The 23,199-nt window shown below is 47.3% G+C and overlaps 1 protein-coding gene across 4 annotated transcripts in view; it reads left to right on the top strand.

The window, feature by feature from the left end:
- Positions 1 to 23,199, top strand: part of LOC146866742 (uncharacterized) — a 146,592-nt gene that overhangs the window by 35,626 nt on the left and 87,767 nt on the right. For 3 of the 4 annotated variants that reach the window (XM_085601002.1, XM_085601031.1, XM_085601011.1), the window contains exons 2-3: positions 7,116 to 7,242; positions 11,103 to 11,192. In XM_085601002.1, the coding sequence (XP_085457128.1) occupies positions 7,116 to 7,242; positions 11,103 to 11,192 (217 nt within the window). The remainder of the gene's footprint in view (positions 1 to 7,115; positions 7,243 to 11,102; positions 11,193 to 23,199) is intronic. The other variant, XM_085601021.1, reaches the window with a different exon arrangement.

Here is a 23,199-nt window from a genome sequence, read left to right as displayed (position 1 = left end):
CACCCCCTTTGTTGCTCCACCCCCCCTTTGTTGCTCCCCCACCAGCGCCCTCCCTTGTTACTTCCCCCACCCAGGCTTAAATAAAGAGCTTTTGTGTATTTTTTTTTTTTACCAACCCAACTCAGATCAGCAAATAAAGAGAAAAAAACCATCTGCGTTATTTTATGTGTGCCCACCTGCATGGTGCATGCACCTACTAAATGACGTGGCCTGCCTAGTTATAGGCTTTTTATTTCTTATTTAGGCACTGTAGCAAATGGGGTTGGCCTCTTTGGTCCAACAGGACTTTTGCTCAAATTACTACTATGTTCTTGAGCTTTTACTGTGACCAAGTCTCGTTACTTGGGTCTCACAGTAAGTTCACGGTAATTGGACTGAGCATGCCAACCGCCAGTTTCTGACTTTTAAGATAAAGTAGTTGCAGTGATATTATCACTATTGTTATAGTCAATGTCATGAGTGATGTAAATATGTGAGAAAAGTAGCAGTGCATGGCGAGGGCACAATTTATAGTTGTCAACAAAGGGAGGGCACTGTTCCAAGGTGAGTGGTGCCGACAGTCACACGCTCACTACAAGGAGAAAAACAATGACCTTATAGTTACCTTGGCACATTACGCCTATTTGGGTAACTCTCAACCTATGGGTTTTTTACTCTGCCAAGGGTACCTCTCTATTAAAACTTTTCTTTTGGTAACCATTAGACAGTTTTAATGCATTGCACGCACCATATCACCCTTCACTTAGGACTCTCTTCACATACACACATGCACCAACCAGCAGTTCTCAAAAGATCTCTGCTAAAGTGACCCTTCGGTGGACCCGTAGGACATTCCAGCGCCGGCCCGACGAGGAGCAACTGCCTAATGATGAAGCATGACATCCTTCGGGGTGTGTGAGGGCTACAAGAGACCAGACTTGTTCTCCCCCACTGAGTCCTAGACCTAGTATTCTTCCCCTTCTATCCGTTTCCCATTGTTTTTCTCCTTGTAGTGAGCATGTGACTATCGGCACCACTCACCTTGGAACAATGCCCTCTCTTTGTTGACTCCATGGTTAGTTTGGAGCACGGGCACTGGACCTTCAACTATCTCCTGCCCCCCCCCTTCTTCTTTTTTGACATTCACAATTTATAGTTACCTTGGGCTACGAATTATAGTTACTTGAGATATATATAACTGCAGCATAGGGATAGCCCTGCAATCAACCCCCCGCAGACAGCCAGCTCTCTGCCAAGAGAAGGGGGGGGGGGGGGTCACGAGACCACCATCCCCAAGCCGCTATTGGCACCGGGGACCCCATCCCCCTCAGGTAAACAAATATATTATTGGGGGGCACCCTGCCCCTCTCCCTGAACCTGTAGAGGCCCCAGGGACCCAATGCCCGGGACCAAAAAGATTTATATTAGAGGAGGGCCCCAGGGACCCCACCCCCAGGGCCATACACAAATTATAGGGGAGGGGGCATGGGGACCCCCGACCCCACAAGAGGCCCCATGGACTGCCTCCCTCATGGCCAAAATCATTTATTTTAGGGGGGAGGCGCGCGATCCCCAGGGGCCAAAGTCTAATTATAGGGGAGGTGGGCCTACAGCCCCCCTCTCCAGGCCACTGTGGCCCCAGGCACCCAATCCCGGGGTCTTTCTTTTTAATTAAGGGGAAGAGAGCAAACAACCCTCCTCAACGAGCCAATAGTGGCCTTGGAAACCCTATCCCTCGGGCCAATACATATATATTAAGGAGAGGGGGACTTGTGGCCCCTCAAGCCTTAATGGGCACCATCCCCCAGTGCCTCAGTTAACTTAAAAGGCAGGAGGCGGGTTTCTTTTCTCCTCCCGAGCCTAATATAGCCCTGGTTAGCCCCTTCCCTGTGGCCCGTTTTATTTGCAGCAGGTTGGGGGCTGCCCCCATGGCACCAGCAGGCTCCCCTCATACTTCGGGAGCCGGCATTGCTCCTGCCCTTCGGAAGAGCTCTTTCTGCATGCTCCCTCCAGGTGGGACCAATCTGTGTTAGCCCGTGCAGGGAAATAAAAATTTGCCCCTACCAGGCGAAGCATTTTTGTTAATAATAAAGTTTTTATTTATAATTTGTATTATAATAATGTGTTTCACAGGGCAAGGGGCATCCTGTCTGCACTTTCAAAAGGGATGAGAGATACTCTTGCAGGTGGGTGCAGTAAGTGACTGCCCCCTCCTGCAAGGGGATGTCTGGGGGATCCAAGGGATCCCCTTTCCTACCTCAAGAGGGTTGCCCTCAGGGACGCACTGACAGTGCATTTTTTGTGTGTGTTGCCCTTTCAGTGCGCCTCCTAACAGCTTGTTTGCTTTTGCCCCCACGTCCATAATATGGTGTGGGCGCCCACATCCCCATGCAAATGAGGGAACACCCTCTTGAGATAGCGCTGGTGCTACATGTGTACCAACGCTATCTGTATTACAGAAGGGGCTGCAAAAGCTCTGCGGCCCCTTCTGTAACACCAAAGTGCCCTGGGGGCACACAAAGCGGGCGCACAAGTCTGTTGCGCCTCTGGGGCACTTTCTGTAATTTACAAGACTTACCAGATTGCAATTTACAACAGTCTACTTCCTACCATTTCTTTCTGACCATTCTAAGTGGATGTGTTTAGGAATGATAATGGACAAAAGCTATTTCCTCATTGTCAGTGGCCTAGTGCCTGACTTGTGACATTTTGCATTCTGCCATGTTGCTGTTAGGCAACGAATTCAAAAAAGGCATGTCCCATCATACCAACTTAAGGGATCTCTGTCCTGCACTTAAACTAAGCAAAGTTGTTCTTCAGTGAATTGACAGCTTTTGCTTTACTGTTCATTCGGTTTTGAACATCCAAAAGCAGGAGGCCTTGAATCATTTGGGCTAGTCTAAATTCACGCTCAGCAACCATAAAGTGCAAATAATATCATTTCACATTCAGTATAATATCATCCATCTCTGAAGTTGCTGACTGAGACTAACTATGCTCAAGACTGCACCTTAGCTATAACCCCCACAAAACGTGCTCCTTGTCCTGGTGCCAAATCCACAGCCAAACCTGGAGATGATCTCTGTCAAAAACTTATGCTTGATTTCAAGATCTTGTCCTAGCCTCACCTGATGTTGCTTCTGCAAGCTTAACGAAGGCTCCTGGAGAGCTATAGCTCTTGCAGCTGGTGCTGAGGGACTTCCTGCCTGAGCTGTCTGCCAAGGTCCACAGTCTTGCATTATGCACAGCACCGTATGGTCCTTCAGTCCTTCTTAGGATCTGCTAACCACAGGTTATCCTCAGCTGAGGATATTGTAAACAGTGTGTTAGAGAACCAGTCATCTCAACAGCCTTGAGTGAAGGAGAGCTGGCTAGTGGAAAGTCTGGTGGTGAAAACCCAGCGGTAAGGCAACATTAACAAAATGTAAATCTTGTTACAGTTATACCATTCCTAGATGGCCACCAAATTCTGCACCACTCTGTATTTGGCAGCATGCTCCTTTTGTCCTTTTGCTGTGCCTTCCTCTCCCTGTGACACTCCTTCCCTGTCAGTTGAGAAAGGAGAGCTAGAGCACTGCCACATGGCTGAAGCAACGGGCTGCAGAAGGAGAATTGAGAATTGGAAGCAGCTCGTGAGCCATATCCCAAAACATCTGCCTACAATTACTGTGCACAAGAACAATAACCTTCCGTCCATGCACTGCAATAGGAAGCATGCTTCAGACGTACTAATACCTCTAATAGTCAAGAGCATGACAGCAAGTAAGAAATACTCCTCTGGATGTATCCAAAATTTGAGTAACACTTTAATGAAGCAGTGGCTAAAAGCAAATCAGTGGCTGGATGGGACTGCCTCAAACAAACCAATGGCGGCTGAAGTGAGCGGCCCAAAACCTTCTGTGTATTTTTCGTAGTTTTGATGACGTGTTCAGTCAGGCAGCTTAGCCACCTATAGCGAGACCTACAAAGGATTGAAAAGGAACGGATTACTTTTGAGAAAGTAATTTTGAGTACCTCTTCCATGACCTTTGCGTGGCACCGTCTGATTATGATGTAATTGGTGAGTTGTGAAATGAGAATAAGCATTGTATGTTCTGTGTTCAGTAAAGTATATGTTTATGAATTCACAATTGGTTTTAATTTAAAAACAACTATGTATCTAATTCAATAATATGCAGTTGCACATTTGCAAAGTAAAAGTATGCTTCACAAATGTATATGTATTTTAACTGCACACAGAGCCTAATATGCAAAGAATAGTATGTATAATGGGGAGGGCCATGCTGGCAGTAAAATGACAAACTGCCTTTTCACAAAAAACCATCCTTAAAAAATAAGGAGCCGGCCGCTTTTAAATTCATTTGCTGTTCGTCAGTGCGCTGGTATCACCGAGATATGCATGTGATGTGTTATTTATTAATGTGTTATTAATTTTGACACAACCATTCACATCCCTGCCCCCCCCCCCCCCCCGCAAGAAATTACATACTTCGCCAGGGTGTCAGGCTTTAAGGTCACCCTGCAGAAAACGCAGGCTCTGAGCCTGATGATCCCCAGAACAGACAGGCTACCACTATCAGACATGTACTCCTTCAAGTGGGCCTCCGACGGAGTGTCATAATTGGGCCTCTGAATCTTCCTCACACTTGAACGCACAGCCCAAGGAAATGACGCTACCCTCCTTGCCATTACCAGATCATAACTCTTGAAATGGAAACTAAACATACTGTCTTGTCTTGGTAGATTAGCTGCGGTCAAAAGGACTTTACACCCTTGGATCTTACATGTCATGCAGATGTTGCCCTTGCAACGCCCCCCTCGGTGTTATCCAAATTGCAACATCTCATAAATGACTTCATATGAGGTGGGAAAAAGGTTTGCGTGGCTCACAGCCAGACGTATCTCAAGCAAACAGATGGGGGACTGGGTGTCCCTCACCTAGAAAGATATCAGGCGGCTCAGCTCCGCTACATGATAGAATGGTATAGAACGGTATCCGGAAAGCACAGGTGTTTTATCGACCGTTCAGTCCCTGTGACATGCGTGGAAGGTGGCGTGGCTCCCAAAAAAATGTTGGCTTCTTGGAGTATATATCTCACCCATAACCAGGGTGACAGTGGGGGGGCTTGGGACAAAGTGCAAGAAAAAAGACATCTTTCCACATCGACTTCCTCCCTGACCCCCTTAATCGGTCACCCGGAGTATCTCCTGGCGGAGACTGGGGACAATTACCTTAAATGGCAAGAGGCCTATTGTAAGATACTGGGAGACCTCTTCGACAAAAAGGGAGTGATGGAGTTCACGGAGCTTCGTTCCGGTTATGGATTGCCCCTTGATGCCCACTGGAAATATCTTGCCCTGAGACACTGGGTCACACAACCCCACAAACGTCCAAACGCCAGCCTCCCATTGACAAAATTCGAGAAGTGGTTTGTTACCCGCCACTCTGATAAGCGACTGCTCTCTGATATATACACCTTTCTCACTGCACGCCTCCAACATGCTAAATCACCAACGCAACGTCGATGGGAGAATGAATGTGAACGCGAGTTTTCTAAAAGGGAATGGCAAGATATCATACATAGAGCAAGGGCGACCTCATGTAGTACAGCGGGGAAGGAAATGTTTCTCAAAATTGCACATTATTGGTACTAAACTCCTGTGAGAGTGGCACAGTGGAGGACAGGAGGGGACACACAGTGTTGGAGACAATGCTGACAGGAAGGTACTTTATCGTATCTATTGTGGGGTTATCCCAAAATCCAACAGTTTTGGTCTACTGTCCTATTGGACGTTGACACTATTTACGAGACGGAGATACCCAGATTTCCAATCTACATATTACTGGGCTTGCCTAACGCTCTGACCTTCCCCCTGCGATCCTGTAGTGGAAGAGCAATCGCTCTGGTCCTGGGAGCAGCCAAGCAGACCCTTTTATCCAGATGGGGCCCTGGTGTAATCCTGACCGATTTGGACTGGCTACATAGAATGTGGGAACTTGTGTGTATGGAAACATTGATGGTGGAAGTTACGGGTACACTACCTTGCTTTGATAGAACATGGAGTTAGACCATGCGATTTTTAGCGGGCAAATTTATTGAACTGACATGCCCAATATACCTACGAGTGCTCTGCCTCACTCAGGTGGTACAGTAGGAGGGGTGATTCACTGGGATAGGCTGTGTGGGGCAGCCACAACAGTAAGGCATCTAAGGGTGGGGACTTTCACCTCTTGCTGTCAAGCTTTCTTATACCCTTTCTATTCTATAGTCTGTTCCACTCCTCCTACCCCTCCCCCCTTTTTTTATCTCTCACCTTTGAAATAGTTACTATCCTCCACCAGCCTGTGGATGTAGGTGGTTGCTGTAGTCTTTGTTTTTTCAAAACAATAAAAAGATTCAAACCATAAAATTAATTGGCTTCCATGAGCCACTATTCGAAGGGAGATGGATCAGCAGGCTCCGCACACTCTCCACCCAAGTGGATTAGAAAGTGCATTTCTCTGCACTGGCAATAAAGGGCCTGGCAGAAAATGAAAAGATTGCATTGACATTGCTATTGCCTTGTTTAGCATTGGTGATCCAGGTAGGCAGTGCAGGCAGAGAAAAGATTTGTCTACATTGTTGTATTCCCTTCTTCAGTCTTAAACCTGGCTAGGGCTCCCACTGGGAAAGCCAAGGTAGCACGCTCAAATGTGTGATTATTTGTGAATGAGGGATGTGCACAGATATTTGGGAAACGCACCCATCGCTCTCTTCATGAGCTACACTCTTGTCTCTGCCACATGTGCAAATTATGTCAGCGGTCAAGATGCCACGTGCAAATCAGTTTCCACACGAATAACTTTTCCCCCTGTGCAACTCAGATGCGCCGGAGTGCACATAGTTTTTTGCGATGTCAGTTGTTCACAGTTGACTGTGGTTTATGTATTTCTGTCTTTCTAAATCGTGTTCATTGCATAGATTAATTGTAGAAACTCATATAGCCTTTGGAGATGACTTCATAATTATTTTGAGTAAAAGGCATTTGTAAATCCAGATGTTTTGTTTTTAAATGTATTGTTTCACATACCTTCAATTGTCATCCAAAGTTAATGCTATGAAGATTTTTAACATGATTTTAACTTGCTCTCTCAGGCGCCAGTTACATTTTGCGAAGTTGTTGCTTGTTTCTCTGAAGAGGAGTGGAAGCTTTTACAGGACTGGCAGAAGGAACTTTACAACAATGTGATGAAGGAAATCAACCAAGCCTTGATTTCTCTAGGTGAAGTTTCACTTTCAATCTCACATTAAGGGCCTACAATGTAATAATTGCCATGCTTGACTCCTGTTTTTGATTTTAATCCTTATGTTATTTTAAAATACTTTCTTTAATATGAATAGAATAATTTGTAAGTTAAAAAGTATCCAACCTTGTATACATTTGTTTTACTTGATATATTGAGGATGTGGTGTACAAAAGGTGTATGAACTATAAGGTAGGATGTAGAAGAAATGTATATAATGAGATACCAGAATAATGCTATGCTATAGTGCTACTGAATCTGTTAGCCCAGCTTACGTTCCACCAGAGAGAGACCCATATGTTCTCGCCACACTGGTGATGCAAGACTCTAGGCCAGTGTACCTATATGCTGCCAATGTTATGTTTATTCTAAATCTGCGAGATTAGACTGATGAGAAAACATAGTGATGCCGTGCCTCAAGAGACTGCAGCACTGATTCATCAACTAGTTGTGCTTAATGATGACAAAAAGTAGGTCCTGCACCTGGACTGCAACAAAGTCATCGTTTTGTTGTGTGGCTGTCTTTACAATTTGGCCAATCCCCTGGCCACATGGAGAAAGTGAGGAATGTGTGGTTGACTTTGAAAGCCAACTTAACTTTTCCCACCTGTTTCTGAATATAATAGAAATTGCTCATCATCTAATGGACCATTTTTCAAAAAGTACATGAATGATCCCTAGTTTAATATGGTATGGTAGAAATACTGTTTTGCAAAATAAATCATTTACAGAAATGTGCAATCAGCAATATTTGTGGATTAAGGACGTTTGGCGATCTTGTAATACACAGAAGAAATCTCAGATGTCTGCCCATTGGAGGATTGTTTCATATTAGAGTCCTGAACATCATTCGGAGAAAGCTTTTTCTGATTTGGCTGGAGGGCGGAGTACGGGGGAAGGGGATTGGCTGCATTTTGTTTTGTGACCTAATAAAGTCTGTTTAAAAAAAAAAATAATAATAATTCGGAGAAAGCTTCATTACCAAGTGCCAACAAAACTGCTCATTGAATCCCAGCAAGGCTTTCATTCTTCAGATGTCGATAAATTAAATACCATTAAGTTAAGTAACAGTACCAGCTGCTCAAACAAACCCTATATGAAAATAAATACTATTATTTTGATAATGTTGCATGTTTCATCGCGGTGTTGTCTGTTGAGCAGTGAGCAACATTTACAGCTGAAAGAGATGTCATGAAAGGAACTGATATTGTCTACCCAGGAATCCGATAATCTGCAGTTCTAAATTAAATTCAATAAAGCTCTGACAAAAATACTTTAGGAAGAATCCCCTTGAAACATCTCATGGGTTGAATACCTACGTGTCTCAGGGTCTGAAATATGCAATTGCCACTATAGAAATAATAAAAAAAGAATCAAATAGCAAAAAAAATAGCAAATTCAAGAGTGTCCTAGGCTGTCACTTTGCTGTCGGCTATGTATTTGAATGTAGATAGCGGTGCCAGAGGCCTGGGACCACTCAAGATCACTAAGGGTAAACTTGCTGTCAATCAATGCTCTATGAGCCTAGGTCAGGGAATGAACTGCCCAGAGACCTTAGGCGACCATAGTCCTAATACACAGCCAGAGGAAGCCCCCAGAGCCCTCTTCCTCGTACTGAACAATTTCTCTACTTAACATTAAAACAAAAATCCTCGCTAAGGTGTTAGCAAACTGCCTGATACAAGTGATTCGTATCACTGTAGCACCTGATCAATCGGGCTTCAAGCTCTACAGGTCAACCAGGCATAATCTCAGATGCTTGTTTGGATGTCTGGCGCATGAAAAGTACATTGAGAGCCAGCAGTGCTCCTACCACTAGACGCTGCAAAGGCTTTCGATTCTTTGGAATGGCCTTACATATTGACACTGGTGGAACGGATGGGCTTTTCCTTCCTAGTGTGAATTCTGATGCTATATACCCACCCTACGACCCGGGTCTGGGGGAAAGGCACAACATTGGTGGAGTTTGATTTGAGGAGGGTAGCAAAAACGGGCCTGCTCATGTCCCCCCTGCTCTTCACTATCGCAGTGGAGCTGGTAGCCAACTAGATGACACCCTGGTCTGAGGACTGCGCTGGGACTACGATTGAGAGAATGTCTTCTTGCTAGATATGGTTGACATCCTATTAAACCTTGCAGATTTGAAAGATTCCATTAAAAGAATACGAGAGATCTTTGGGCTATTTTCTGGACTGCACATAAACTTGGACACATCCTACCTCTACCCGCTTGCAGGGTGGACACCCATGGAAGACTTTTAATGCCCAATACCCAGCGAAGAGAGTGGGGGTTCTGGTATCTAGGTATATATGTTACTAAAGACAGGCAACTCTTTTCTGACAACTATCTGGGCCGAGCTTGACACATATAAAAGAGATGTGGGGCACTAGCATAGACCTCTAGCTGGTATGGGCCGTGCAACCCTCTACAAAATTAGATATTTACCTAAATTTCTATATATTCTTCAGAACTCCCTTTTTGAGATTGCTGACTTTTTCTTTATGCTGGTTAATGCCATAACCAGGCTTCTGTTCTGGGATAGCGAAGCGCAGTGAATAGCATTGACAGTGCTTACTATGGCATTGCAGTAACCAACTTACGTGTATATTACTGGGTAACCCAGTTGGTAGTCATTAACGTCTGGTTGTTCATGGAACAGACAAAGCCCTCGCTAATGGAAGATAGGAGAGCCATGAACACATGGAGGGGCTACGTCAGGCAGGTGTGCAGTAAGAGGAAACTGACAGCAATGTCATCCCTGACGGCGATGACAGTTAAGGCATGGAGTGGGGCCACAAAACTCATTGGTCGCCAGGGCATACTCAACCTGGAAATCCTGCTTTGTGAAACTGAGGCATTTGCACCACTGCAGGGCATCAAAGGAAGTAGAAAATGGGATGTCCTGGGTATATTGAAGCTGGGGGACGTATGGACAGATGGGGGCATGAAAGCCTTTGCAGACCTCCAGTCACAATATGAGTTAACCAGGAGCCAATACCTGCAACACCTACAAATTAAGCACATCCTGTGTGACTGTATAGCCCTGAAAGAAGATATTCCAAAGGACAGCCCCCCTAGGATTTAGAGTGCTGGGTGCCCCACTACATCGACATGCCATCAGCAATATACAATACACTGCTAGTCAACAGTACACCCCTCCTCGCTAAAGAGATAGATATGAAGAAGATATCAGTATATTGAAAGAAGATAACTGGGGGAGGCATGCCGTTATCCGGGGGAAGTGCCGATCAGGGCAGGCTTCATACTCTTCTGGTTCAAAATATTGCACAGGGCGTACTACACCAAGATGAGGCTATTCGACTTGAATGGGAGAACAAACAACAGTGTGTTGGTGTATTCTTTTGAGAGAGAGAGAAGAGAAACACAACCGTCTAAACAGCCAATATTCTGTATCTCACAACAATTATCTTTCATATGGAAATGTAGTCTTTTAAGTGATTATTGTCAGATTGTTCTTGAACCCTGACCTTGCCTTCCTTGTTCATTACACCGTTTGTTTTCCTGGCGATGGGTCAGTAGAATATGTAAGAGAGGTGCAACTAGTGGGTCTCTTTGTAAGGAGAAAGGAGGGGTAGCTATTAGATCTTCCATTATCGATAGGTAAGTTTGTTTTGTGGTGCATCCGTTACAAAAACTTTCTTCTGCATAACCTTGGACCAGGTGCTGGGCAACGCAGTTTTTTTTTCATACTTTTGGCGTCCTTATTCATTCCTTTTCCAGTACACAGATGAAAGGATAGCCCTACATTCACAGCCAAGTTAATAAAACAACATTGTCTGCAAATGCATTATTCATGTATCTTTTCTTTTTATATCAGGCCCTCTGATAGCCGCCTCAGTTTTTTCATTACGGCCTAAAGAAAAGGAAGCCATGTGCCTCAAAGACTCTCTGGAATCAGCCTTAAGAGGTAATATGAATACTTACCCAGGTGCCTCAAAAACGCTTCTTATTATTTCGTATATAAGACAAAAACATCTCTCACACACTGTACAACTATCACCACTACAAAGACATGAAATTTCAAATCCCTCTACGTATGTTTATAGCTCACACATCATAGCCCATGGCTCCCATCTTCATTTACAGATCCCCGAGACCCACACTTTACAGGCAGATTCTATGATTTTACTGCTGCTGCCTCCATTGTCATCACCAACACCATCTTACTACGGACCACAATCTCTTAGGTGAGTCCTCCATCAAATCCATAAAGAATGCTTTTCCGTGTATCTCCTAGCTTACCGGGAACTCTCTCCTGACAGCCCGAGCCACCCCAAAGGCAGCAGGCAAGGTGCAATTTTTTCTGTCCTATCCCTCAATTAACAGCAATCTTCCAGTATCCATCGACTGATCAGATACTGTGATATCCCATTTCACACCTCACACAATACTCCTCAACATATGAGACAACCCAAATCAATGAAAAGAAGCGCAAGCTCATCATAAGTTCCAACAAGACCATGTGAAACAAATCCTCCTCACTATCCCTGAGTTAACTCCCTAAACAAGAAGACCAAAATGACGGTCCTCTGGTCTTCCTGTGGGCTCAACAACACCAAACGTTATTTAGGTTAGAAACACACATGTGCAGATACCATTCATAACGAGACATTAACGCACTAAACCCACCCGAGCCATATTCAAGCTGGACGTCACCCAAGCTAGGATACATTCTGCACACACACCACTCTCATATTTTGAATAGTGAAGGTAGTAAAGCTTCAAAACCAAACTCCCCATGTTCACGAGAAAGAGACTGAATTTTGTGTGGAGTGGTACACCACTCCAGGTTTATTAACTGTACCGGGGAGCTGTGAGAGACCTACACTTTTGTGGAGATGCATTCTGTCCCTGTACACTCCCTGAGGGCTCTCCTAGTTCAGTTCAGCTTTTCTTTTAAAAAATGTGTTTTTTCATACTTATTAAGCTGAATTTTTATTTTAACTTTATCATGTACAATTTTAATGTTGAACACTTCCAAGTTTGCTTTGGAACTACCAAGGTTTTGGATGGCCAGACTGCAATTGCTTCAAAACATGTTTGCTAGTCGTTTATTTCACCTTGGGAAATGTGACAGTGTTACTGCTGGCTTAATGCATTTAATTGCCTTCCAGTGTCACAACATATGCGGTTTAAATTGACATCTCTTGTTCAGATGCCAGGAGGAGATTCACCTCTGCTATCTGCTAGATAAAATATCTGAATGCATACCAGGCTGAGTACCAAGGTATCAAAACTAGATGTTCCGGACAGTCCCCAGAGTTAGACTCCTCAGGGAGATTGGAAACTCCGAGTACTGGGACAACAAATGTTGAATTCACTCCCAGAAAGGATTAAAATAATACCTGATCTGCTGAGCTTTAGGAAAGCCTGTAAAATGTTTTTACACACTCAGTGGCCTGCATCTGGTAGTTTTTAGTTGATTGACATGTTATGTTATGGTATTACTTTTATAAAGCACATAGCTGCCCCAGCAAAGGGGCGTCCCAGCGCTGATTCCAAACAAACAGAAGGGCAGAGAGAGTGAATGAGAGGGAAGCAGATTACTTGGGAAAGAGATACGTTTTAATTGTTTTTCGGAATGACGCATGACCTTTGATGCTTCTGATGCTCACAGGGAGGGATTTCCAGAGTTTAGTGGCAAGAAGGCGGATAGAACACCCTCCTGCACTTGCTCTCTTGACTCGAGGAACAGCCGCCAGGTGCTGACCAGCAGAGCGCAACGGGCGGGTGGGTATGAGGGCATGAGATCAGCTAAAATATTGGGGGATTGGCATTCAGAATTCTATGGGAGATACAGAGGGCTTTGAAGTTGATGCGTTTCTCCACTGGGAGATAGTGTAGTCTGCTAAGGCCGTTAGAAATAGAGCAGGTTCTCGGCCGGCCGAGGAGCATCCAGCCTGCAGTGTTTTGTGCTCTTTGTAGGCGGTGTATCTCAGCTCTGTTAGCCCCTAGATATAGAGACCTGGCGTAATCCAGCTGGATAGTACAGTGGCCTGGATAATAACCTGATGGGTGTTAGCATCGAAAAAGCCCAGTAGAGATTTAATACCGCGCAGGAGGCTGAAGCAAACTCCAGCTATCGCCTTAGTTTGAGCCTGAAAGGTCAGAGCAGAGTCAACCCAAACACACAGGTTTTTGACTGTCTGGGAGCATGCGGGAGACCAAGGGCGGGTGGCCACCAGCGCTCACTCCATAGATGGTCTTTTTTCTGCCAACAGAGTCTCTGATTTGCTGACGTTCAATTGAAAACAGTTAGATGTCATCCAATCCGCAATAGCTGTTAAACTCCCTTTACATTTGAGCAAGTCCTGTGCAGAGTTGTCAGATAATGCGACCACTAACTGTGTGTCATCAGCTTAGGAGACCACAGTTAGGCCCCTCTCCTTGGCAAATGCAGATAGGGGTTGGATTTAAATATTGAATAGAGGCGGGCTCAGAGCGGAGCCCTGAGGAACACCTTGGCGTACGGTGTGTGACTGAGAGCAGAAGGGGGGGGGGGCGATCACTTGGAATAATCTCTCAGATAGAAAGGGGGAGAGCCAGTCCAGGGCTGAGCCACCAATGCCAATATCCTCCAAGCGCCTCAAAAGAATCTGATGGGACACTGTGTCAAAGGCAGCGCTTAGATCCAGAAGGATCAATGCGGAGGCCCGCCCTTCATCTAGTGTGCTCCACAAATGTTCCCTAAAAGCCAAAACAGCAGTTTCAGTGCGGTGTCGAGGCTGGAAGCCATTTTGGGAGGAATCTAACAGATGGTTAGCTTCTATAAAAGTGGTGATAATGGAGTTAATGTAGGCTTCGGTGACCTTAGATACCAGAGGTATAAGGGAGCTAGGACGGTAGTTCTCCGGCTTCAAAACGTCCAGAGTAGGTTTTTTAAGTAAAGGAATCACCTTGGCGTGTTCCAGTCAATGGGGACTATAGCAGAGGACTTAGACAGATTTATTATATCACAATAGGGAGAAAGGAGCTGAGGTAGGAATTTCTGAAACTGATCTGGTTTGAGGGATCAGCTGGTGAGCCAGATTTAAGTTTGTTACAAACAGTGTGCATTGCTTCCTGGGAAAGCGCAGGAAAAACTGTGAGAAAAGGGGCGGCGCTGGACTGGGGGCCTACTCGAATTGAAGTGTGGGGAAAGGTTTTATAAATGTCTTCAACCTTCTTAATGAAGAATGTGGCGAAAGCCTCACATTGCTGGTTAGAGGAAAGGGGAGGTGTGTTCGGTTGCCCTGAGGATTTAAGATCCTTAAGCAAGGTGAAGATACACCTTGCAGGATTACTGCTATTTTTTATTTCATCTGCAAAATAATTGGCTCCTTCTTTCTGGGTGGATTTGTGGTACTTTTTGATGGCTTCCCTATATTGTAATTTCAAGGCAGGATCATGCTAGCGTCCCAATGCCCGTTCCAGGGCTTTGCAGATTTTCCTGGCCTGGGCCAGATTGCCGTTGAACCATGGGCTAGACTGTGATCTGCGACTTCGGGACAGCTTTGCGGGGATAAGGGAGTCCAGAGAAAGTATGAGCCACTCAGAAAGGATGCTATCAGCCCTTTCAGGGTTGTCTGGGAGGCTAGGTGTTTGACTGAGGAGGATGTCGCGAAAAGTGGTCTGCATCCAGCTTATGCCAGGGGCGCTTTCAGATGGGTTTCCGTGGGACATCTTGCGGAGTACCTACTCCCTGTAATGTCATAAATACCAAATGGTGGCAAATTCAGCTCATAAGGAGGGGCAGGCTAACTGTGATGGCAGGTAAATTGGAGAAAACCGGGTCCAGCAGATGCCCTGCTGCGTGTGTGCTGTTGGGGACGCGCTGTGTTAGTTAGAAAGTGGCCAGGTCCGCAAGGAAGTTGCCAATCTCGCTGTCTTGACTTGCTTCTAGGTGCAGATTAAGGTCCCCAATAATGCTAAAATTAGCCGACCTGGCGGCTAGTAGGCCAGATGCTGGAATTAGGGCTTCCCTGAAGTCTTTGGAGGGTCCTGGGGGGTGATAAATCGGGAGTCCTGATAAAGTGAAGTTAGCGTTAAAGGAAATTTTAAAAAGTGCACATTCACAGTCCACAATGACCTCCTTAGTCAGGGTGCAGGTATAGCCAGTTTTAAAAATAATAGCAGTGCCACCACCCGGCCCCCTCTGTTCAATGTCTTAATAGTGTACCCCATGGGCAGGGCCAATCTTGGCTCTGCCACTGTGTTTGCAGTCAGCCATGTCTCAGTAAGGAAGAGGATATCAGGAGGCTCATCCTGAATTAAGTCAGACACTTCGACAAAGTGTTTAACGAGCGAGCGGCAGTTTAAAGTAAGGAGTTTGACGGTGGGCAGGGGCGGGGGCGGGGGTATAGAAATTGCAGCTGTTAGAGAGCTAAAACCACGGTGTGTGCAAAAAAAGGGACCCTTTAGAGGGACACCTAACAGATGTTCTAATAGCTGCTAGGTCGTCCCGTGCATACAAACGTTTTATAAGGGTGGAACCGGCAGCATGTCTGGCGTCGTCTAGGCACAGACGGGTGCAGACGGGCATGCCTTTGGCGCGCCAGCGGCACATCTTGCGCCACGGCAGGCATTTAATGACTAGGGGGTACAATTGGCTCCTCCCTGTCAGGCTCCTAATTGGGTGCAAACCACCATCAGAGCTATGCCTGGCCGTGACATCAGGCGGGACGAAAGGAAGCCTAGCAGCAGTTTTTAAGATACACACAAACACGCAAGGTCAGACCACAAATGTAAAAAACAGTAAAAACAGTGCGGGCAGAGCTCTACAGAGAAGCATCAGGTAATGTGCACTCAGCTTGTTTGAAAGCACTGCGTCCGCCAAGTAGGTCACTCCCCCCCTCCCCCCCGCTGCAGCTCCACCTGCGCTCGCCGAGTATCTCGTGCCCTTCGCTCCTCTGTGCCCCGCTGCCCAGTTGCCTTCTGTGTCCCCTTCTTGTGTGCCCCCGTGCCCTGCTGCCCAGCTTGCTCTCTGTGTCCCCCTTCTTGTGTGCCCCCGTGCCCCGCTGCCCAGTTTTCTTCCTGTGTCCTTTCTTGTGTGCCCCCGTGCCCCGCTGCCCAGTTTGCTTTCTGTGTCCCTTCTTGTGTGCCCCCGTGCCCCGCTGCCCAGTTTACCCCCTGTTGTGCCCACTCGCCCCCCCCTCACAGCTCCCGTTCTCGCCTCTGCTTCCCCCACGGCCTGCGCCCATTCGCTGCCCCCTGCCACCCGCCTCCCAGCTGCTCCTCCCTCCCACCACCCCATAAAATTGCAGCCGCTGCGGGGTGAGGAGAGCGACCCTTGACCTTGCCAGGTAGGTCGCTCCCCCCGCTGCAGCTCCACCTGTGCTCGCCGAGTATCTCGTGCCCTTCGCTCCTCTGTGCCCCGCTGCCCAGTTGCCTTCTGTGTCCCCTTCCTGTGTGCCCCTGTGCCCTGCTGCTCAGTTGCTTTCTGTGTCCCCTTCTTGTGTGCCCCGCTTGCTCTCTGTGTCCCCCTTCTTGTGTGCCCCCGTGCCCCGCTGCCCAGTTTGCTTTCTGTGTCCCTTCTTGTGTGCCCCGCTGCCCAGTTTACCCCCTGTTGTGCCTGCTCGCCCCCTCGCAGCTCCCGTTCCCGCCGCTGCTTCCCCCGTGGCCCAACCCCACGCGCCCATTTGCTGCCCCCTGCCACCCGCCTCCCAGCGGCTCCTCCCTCCCACCTCCCCATAAAATAGCGGCTGCTGCGCGGTGAGGAGAGCGACCCTTGACCTTGCCAGGTAGGTCTCTCCCCCGCTGCAGCTCCACCTGCGCTCGCCGAGTATCTCATGCCCTTCGCTCCTCTGTGCCCCGCTGCCCAGTTGCCTTCTGTGTCTCCTTCTTGTGTGCCCCCGTGCCCCGCTGCCCAGTTGCTTTCTGTGTCCCCTTCTTGTGTGCTCCCGTGCCCCGCTGCCCAGCTTGCTCTCTGTGTCCTCCTTCTTGTGTGCCCCCGTGCTCCGCTGCCCAGTTTTCTTTCTGTGTCCCTTCTTGTGGGCCCCCATGCCCCGCTATCCAGTTTGCTTTCTGTGTCCCTTCTTGTGTGCCCCCGTGCCCCGCTGCCCAGTTTACCCCCTGTTGTGCCCGCTCGCCCGCCTCGCAGCTCCCGTTCCCACCGCTGCTTCCCCCACGGCCCGCCTCCCCGCGCCCATTGGCTGCCCCCTGCCTCCCAGCTGCTCCTCCCTCCCACCTTCCCATAAAATGGCGGCCGCACGCAGCGGGCGCGCCGTTGGCGTGCCACAGGCAAGCCCGTCTGCACCCGTCCACGCCCGGACCGCGCCCGGACCGCGACCAGCGCCAGAGCCCCTGGCCCCCGCCCCAGCCATGACGACCGACTCCAATACGACGTCAACACCCTCATCGCTCTCAACCCAGGACTGACCCCCACCTGCTACAGGGCCACCCCAAAGGGCACCCACGGTCCCTTTGCCTGCCAGAACTGCAGCTTCTCCTGCATCAAAGACGCAGAGACACACGCCACGACAGAACACAACAAGCTCCGCTGCATCCTGATCAACACCCGCTCCGCACGCAAACACGCCGTAGAGCTCTGGGACCTACTCGACACCGCATCACCCGACGTCGCCTTCCTGTTGAACGTAGCCTCCTCTCCAGACATCGCCATTGCCATCCCCGACGGATACAAGATCGCCCGCAGAGACCGCACCAACGGAGTCGGAGGAGGAATCGCCATCGTCCACAAGAAAACCATCAAGGTCTCAACAAACACCGACGCCACTCTCAGCACCGCCAAACACATGCACTTCCAGATCCACACGGACCCCAAGACCACCCTGAGAGGCACCCTCATCTACAGACCACCCGGACCCCAACCACAATTCTGCAACGCCATCGCCGACTTCATCAGCACGCACGCACTGACCTCCACCGACTACATCCTCCTCGGAGACCTGAACTTCCATCTGGAGAACAACAACGACAACAACTCATCCACCCTGATAGACAACCTCGGACTGGAACAGCTCGTCACGACGCTGACCCACATCACCAGTCACACGCTCGACGCCATCTTCTCCTCAAGCCCCCACGTCTCCTTCAGCCACGTCTCCGCACCGACCTGGACCGACCACAACTACATCCACTTCACCTTCCGGAAACCCGTCGCACATCACCGCACACTACACATGCGACGTCGCTGCTGGTGCAAAATCACCAAAGTACAACTACAGACAAACCTCGCACTCAACCCACCGACCAACCCCGGCGTTGGTGCGCACACCCTCAGACGATGGTTGGACGACTGCGCCAACACCTTAGCCCCGCTGAAAAAACAAGCCCTCAAAGACACCAGCAAGAGAGCCAACTGGTTCACCCCGGAACTCCTAGCATCAAAGCGCACCTGCCAGAAATTGGTGAACATATGGCACAGTGCGAAATCGCCGGACAGCCGCGCAGCCCACAAAGACGCCATCCGCAACCACCACCACCTCATCAGGACCGCCAAGAGGAGTTCCTTCAAAAACCGCCTCGACAACAACGCACAAAACAGCAAGGAGCTCTTCAACATCGCGAAGGAACTCTCCAACCCCAGCTCCAACGCCAACGACATCCCGCCGTCGCAAGCCCTGTGCGACTCCCTCGCCACCTTCTTCCACCGCAAGATCACCGACATCCACCTGGACGACCCTAACAGGCCCCAACATGCCGGAACCCAAACACCCCACTGACCACGAACCCCTGACAACCTGGGCCAACATGAGCATCAAAGACACAATGAAGACCATGGGCACAATCCACTCCGGCTCGCCATCTGACCCTTTTCCACACCACATCTTCAACAAAGCCGGCAGCTCTATCACACCCCACCTGCGCAGCATCATCAACTTCTCCTTCGAGACTGCGACCTTCCCTGAAAGCTGGAAACACGCAGAGATCAACACCCTACTAAAGAAACCCAAGGCGGACCCGAGCGAACTCAAAAAGTTCCAGCCCATCTCCCTGCTCCCGTTCCCAGCTAAGGTCATCGAGAAGATAGTCAACATCCAGCTCACCCGCTACCTCGAAGACTACAGCATCCTGGACCCCTCCCAGTCAGGATTCCGCAGCAACCACAACACTGAGACCGCCCTCATCGCCGCCACAGACATCAGGATCCTACTGGACAAAGGCGAGACGGCGGCATTCATCCTTCTGGACCTCTCCGCCGCCTTCGACGCCGTCTGCCACCGCACACTATGCACATGACTCCACGACGCAGGGATCCGAGACAAGACCCTGGACTGAACCTCCTCCTTCCTCTCCGGCAGAACCCAGTGAGTCTGCCTCCCCCCCCCCGTTCTGATCCAAAGCCTCCAAGATCATCTGCGGCGTCCCGCAGGGATCCTCCCTCAGCCCGACGCTATTCAACGTCTACATGGCGCCCCTCGCGCGCATCGCCCGACATCACGACCTCAACATAATCTCCTACGCTGACGACACGCAACTGATCCTCTCCCTCACCAAGGACCCCCTCACCACCAAATCCAACCTCCACCAGGGAATGAAGGCTGTCGCCGACTGGATGGAGGATAGCCGCCTTAAGCTGAACACATTATTATAAACATATATTTACCTCTGAACCCATAAATCACAAGTAATATTTGATCATCAGTCCTTTTTATTTGGCTGAGAGAACCAATATCATTTTGCTTTTTTCACAATTTTCTATATACAGGGTAAACTCTACAACAATAGGCTCCTATTTTTTTGCTATTCACACAAATATCCTGTACATAATATTTACATTTATTTACACAGACATATACAAAAAACAAATAATATGACTTTATGTAGCTAAGTTGTACACCGTTAGTTTTTTCATAAGAGAAAAGTCCAATATTCTATACCCTTGGGGCCTTAAGCTAATTGTTCCTCAAGATATTTAGATTTTGCTGGTCCTGAGCAGAGTCAGTAACAAAGTTTGCGATGTTCAGGCAAGGGGTAACCTTATCTTAATTAGGTTCCTTTTATTTAGGGGAGGGAAAAAAGGAAGTTGTTTCCACTGTCCCTGTTTTTTCAGGATCTCTGCTAGACTGGTTTTTATATATAGCCTACGCGTTTCGACCTTTGTATGGACCTACAAAGTCGTGGAAAGGTCTTCTTCAGGGCTTGCTTTGCTGTGATATGGACATGTGATCTTGCCGGTCTCCTGCAAAAATAACAGTGAACCTTATTTAGGGTGTGCGATCGTGTAAGTTATGCTAGATCTGGTGAATCATGATCAAAGTTACGTACCTATATTCTTGTTTAGCCTATGTGGCTCAAACCGGAGGTATTTTCTTGGCCTGTAATAACGTAAATGTGTCTGTATTAGTGCTTCATTAGGCAAAAAGCTAGAATAGTTTATGCTCTATTGCCTCGTTGTTAGTGGGCACCTACCAGGCTGTTTTCCAAATCGATGGAGGATGCCTGTACGTGTCTTTGCTGTTATTTCTTATGTTGTTGTTAAATGGATTCCAAAAGCCGGTTGAAGTTTTCTGAAAAAGAGCGGGGGGGAAAAATCGTCATGTTTGGGTTGTTATTCTGACAGTCCTCTGTTCCTTTATTTGCATGCTCCAACACCCGTGTTCAAGGGGAGAGGGGTTTTTTTTAAGTTATGTAGTGGCTGTACAGCGTACTCCATAGCTCCTGGTTCTGACTTTTATATTGCTTCATGCGTTAGTATTACTCGGTGTAAGCTATGGGTCAGTTCTCTTTTACACCATTTTGGACACCGCCGTGAAGTTAATGTGAACGGTAGTCTCCGTTATTTTAAAAGCAACTTACGATTTTTTCAGAGGGAGAAGGCTTGAAGTTCCTTTTTCGCTCTTCGTGATCCTCGCGGTCTCGTTCTTCGTAATCCTCGCGTTCTCGCTGCTGTGGAGCCGTCAGCGCTTCCTGGGTTGGTTCGTCCTCGTAACTTGACTGGTGCATGACGTCGCTACGTCATTGCGTGGTTTGTTACTTGGGATTTCATTGGGCTCTCGTCATTTGACAGCGGGATTTTTTAGCGTCCGTGTAACCATGGTAGAGTGTGTTTTTTTCATTTAATGAAACAATAAAGCATCGTGTGAAATGGCTCCGTTGTTTAGCCGAGTGTACTCTCAAAGCGACCCATTATTTACACATGTCTTCTATCAACTTAGCTTGTGTAAATTTCTTTTTATCGGTATGTTGAGCTGACAGCGGCGTTAATCTTGTTTGGAATTAGTTTTAGGGGGAACAATAAAGTTTTCCAATTCCCGGATAGCAATGGATAAATGCCGGTATTGTTATCTGACCACATTATCGTCAAGGTTACATCTCCCAAGTGGTTCTTGAGGTATCAGAGCAGATGTATTGCTGGCTAGTGATCTTATAGTATTTGGTTCTCCTCTTAAAGGGTATTTCGACTCTTATCTTCTTTTTTCGTGAGTTACGTTAGGGTATGATCTTGGTGGTGGATGGAGGCAAAGCTTGAGTTTAAGGTGGTTATATTATATTCCCGAGTTCTGTCATCTCGTTAAGGCCATTGTCCATTGTATTCAGTAACATTATCATTCTGGCTTCTGTCCTAGACAGGCGTGATTCCATGTTACTTCCTTTTATATGGCGTAATACTGTCCATTTAATTTCATCTGGTCCATGATTTTTTTCGGTACAGTGTGACACCATGGGTGCATTGGGTGTCCTGCATCTGATGCGTGACCTGTGTTGGGAGATCCTGTTTTTTATGGCTTGTGATGTTTTTCCGACGTATGCTAAAGAGCACGGGCACACCACGCAGTATACAACATTATGGGTGTTACAGTTTGTGAAGTTTTCGTGGTTTACAAATTTCATCCCATATATGAATTTGGTACCCTCAATGGTACTTTCACATGAAGTACAGTTCCCGCATTTTCTGTGGCCTTTTATAGGTGGCATAGACCACAGAGTACGTAGTGTTGTTTCAGGTTTTGGCAAGTTGGTATTTGCTCGTACTAATTTTTCTTTTATGCTTGTGTTTTTTTTCAAGGCAAAGATAGGTGTTTGGTTAAATGGGTGCAAGTCTTTCACTGTATTCCAGTTTTTTCGGATGATTTTTTGTATTTCGTTGGTGCGTCCTGAAAAAGTAGTAACACAAACCAATGGAGTGTCGTCCTGCTTATCCTTTGGGGTGAGGAGAGACTCTCGTGGAGTGTACCAGGCTCTTTTCATCGCTTTCTTTAGGAGTTTTTTAGGATAGCTGCGGGTTTTTAATTTTTCCAAGAGTTCTGCCGCATTTTTGAAATAATCTTCCTTTTTTGAACAGTTGCGTCTTATCCTTAAGAATTGACTGAATGGTAGATTTTCTCGTAGATTTCGTTGATGGAAGCTTGAAAATTCTAAAAAGGTGTTCCTATCAGTTTTCTTCGTGAATAGTGTGGTGTATAGACGGCCTTCTTCATGTTTCACCAGTATGTCTAGAAAATTCATCTCAATTTTGTTTGAATTCATGGTGAATTGGATGTTCTGGTTTCTGTCGTTTAGCCATGTCAAGAAAGAATGTAATTGATCTATATTACCTCTCCAGAGCATGAACACATCGTCTATATACCGACGCCACATTTTGATGTGTCCGTCATGGGGATTGTTGTTGTATATCCACTTTTCTTCAAATAATGCCATGAACATTATGGCCATTTCCGGCGCAAATGGACAACCCATAGCAGTACCCATGGTTTGCAGGTATTGGATATCATTGAATTTGAAAAAATTGTGTTTTAAACAAATTTCCGCAAATTTTAATATTGCCAGAGTTGGTACAATGTGTGGTCTTGGTCTTTTTTCTAGAAAAACTTCTAGGGCTTCCAAACCGTCTTGTTGTGGGATATTGGAGTAAAGACTCACGATGTCCAATGTAACTAAAAGCTCATTTTCTTCATCAAAGGGTTGATCTTCAAGCATGTTGATGGCTTGCATAGTGTCCTTGATGTAGCTTGGGGTCTCCCAAATGAGGG

The sequence above is a fragment of the Triturus cristatus genome, chromosome 1_2, assembly GCF_964204655.1.
Source record: "Triturus cristatus chromosome 1_2, aTriCri1.1, whole genome shotgun sequence".
Taxonomy (NCBI): domain Eukaryota; kingdom Metazoa; phylum Chordata; class Amphibia; order Caudata; family Salamandridae; genus Triturus; species Triturus cristatus.
Note: the sequence above shows the minus strand (reverse complement) of the source record. Positions and strands in the feature narration are given on the sequence as shown.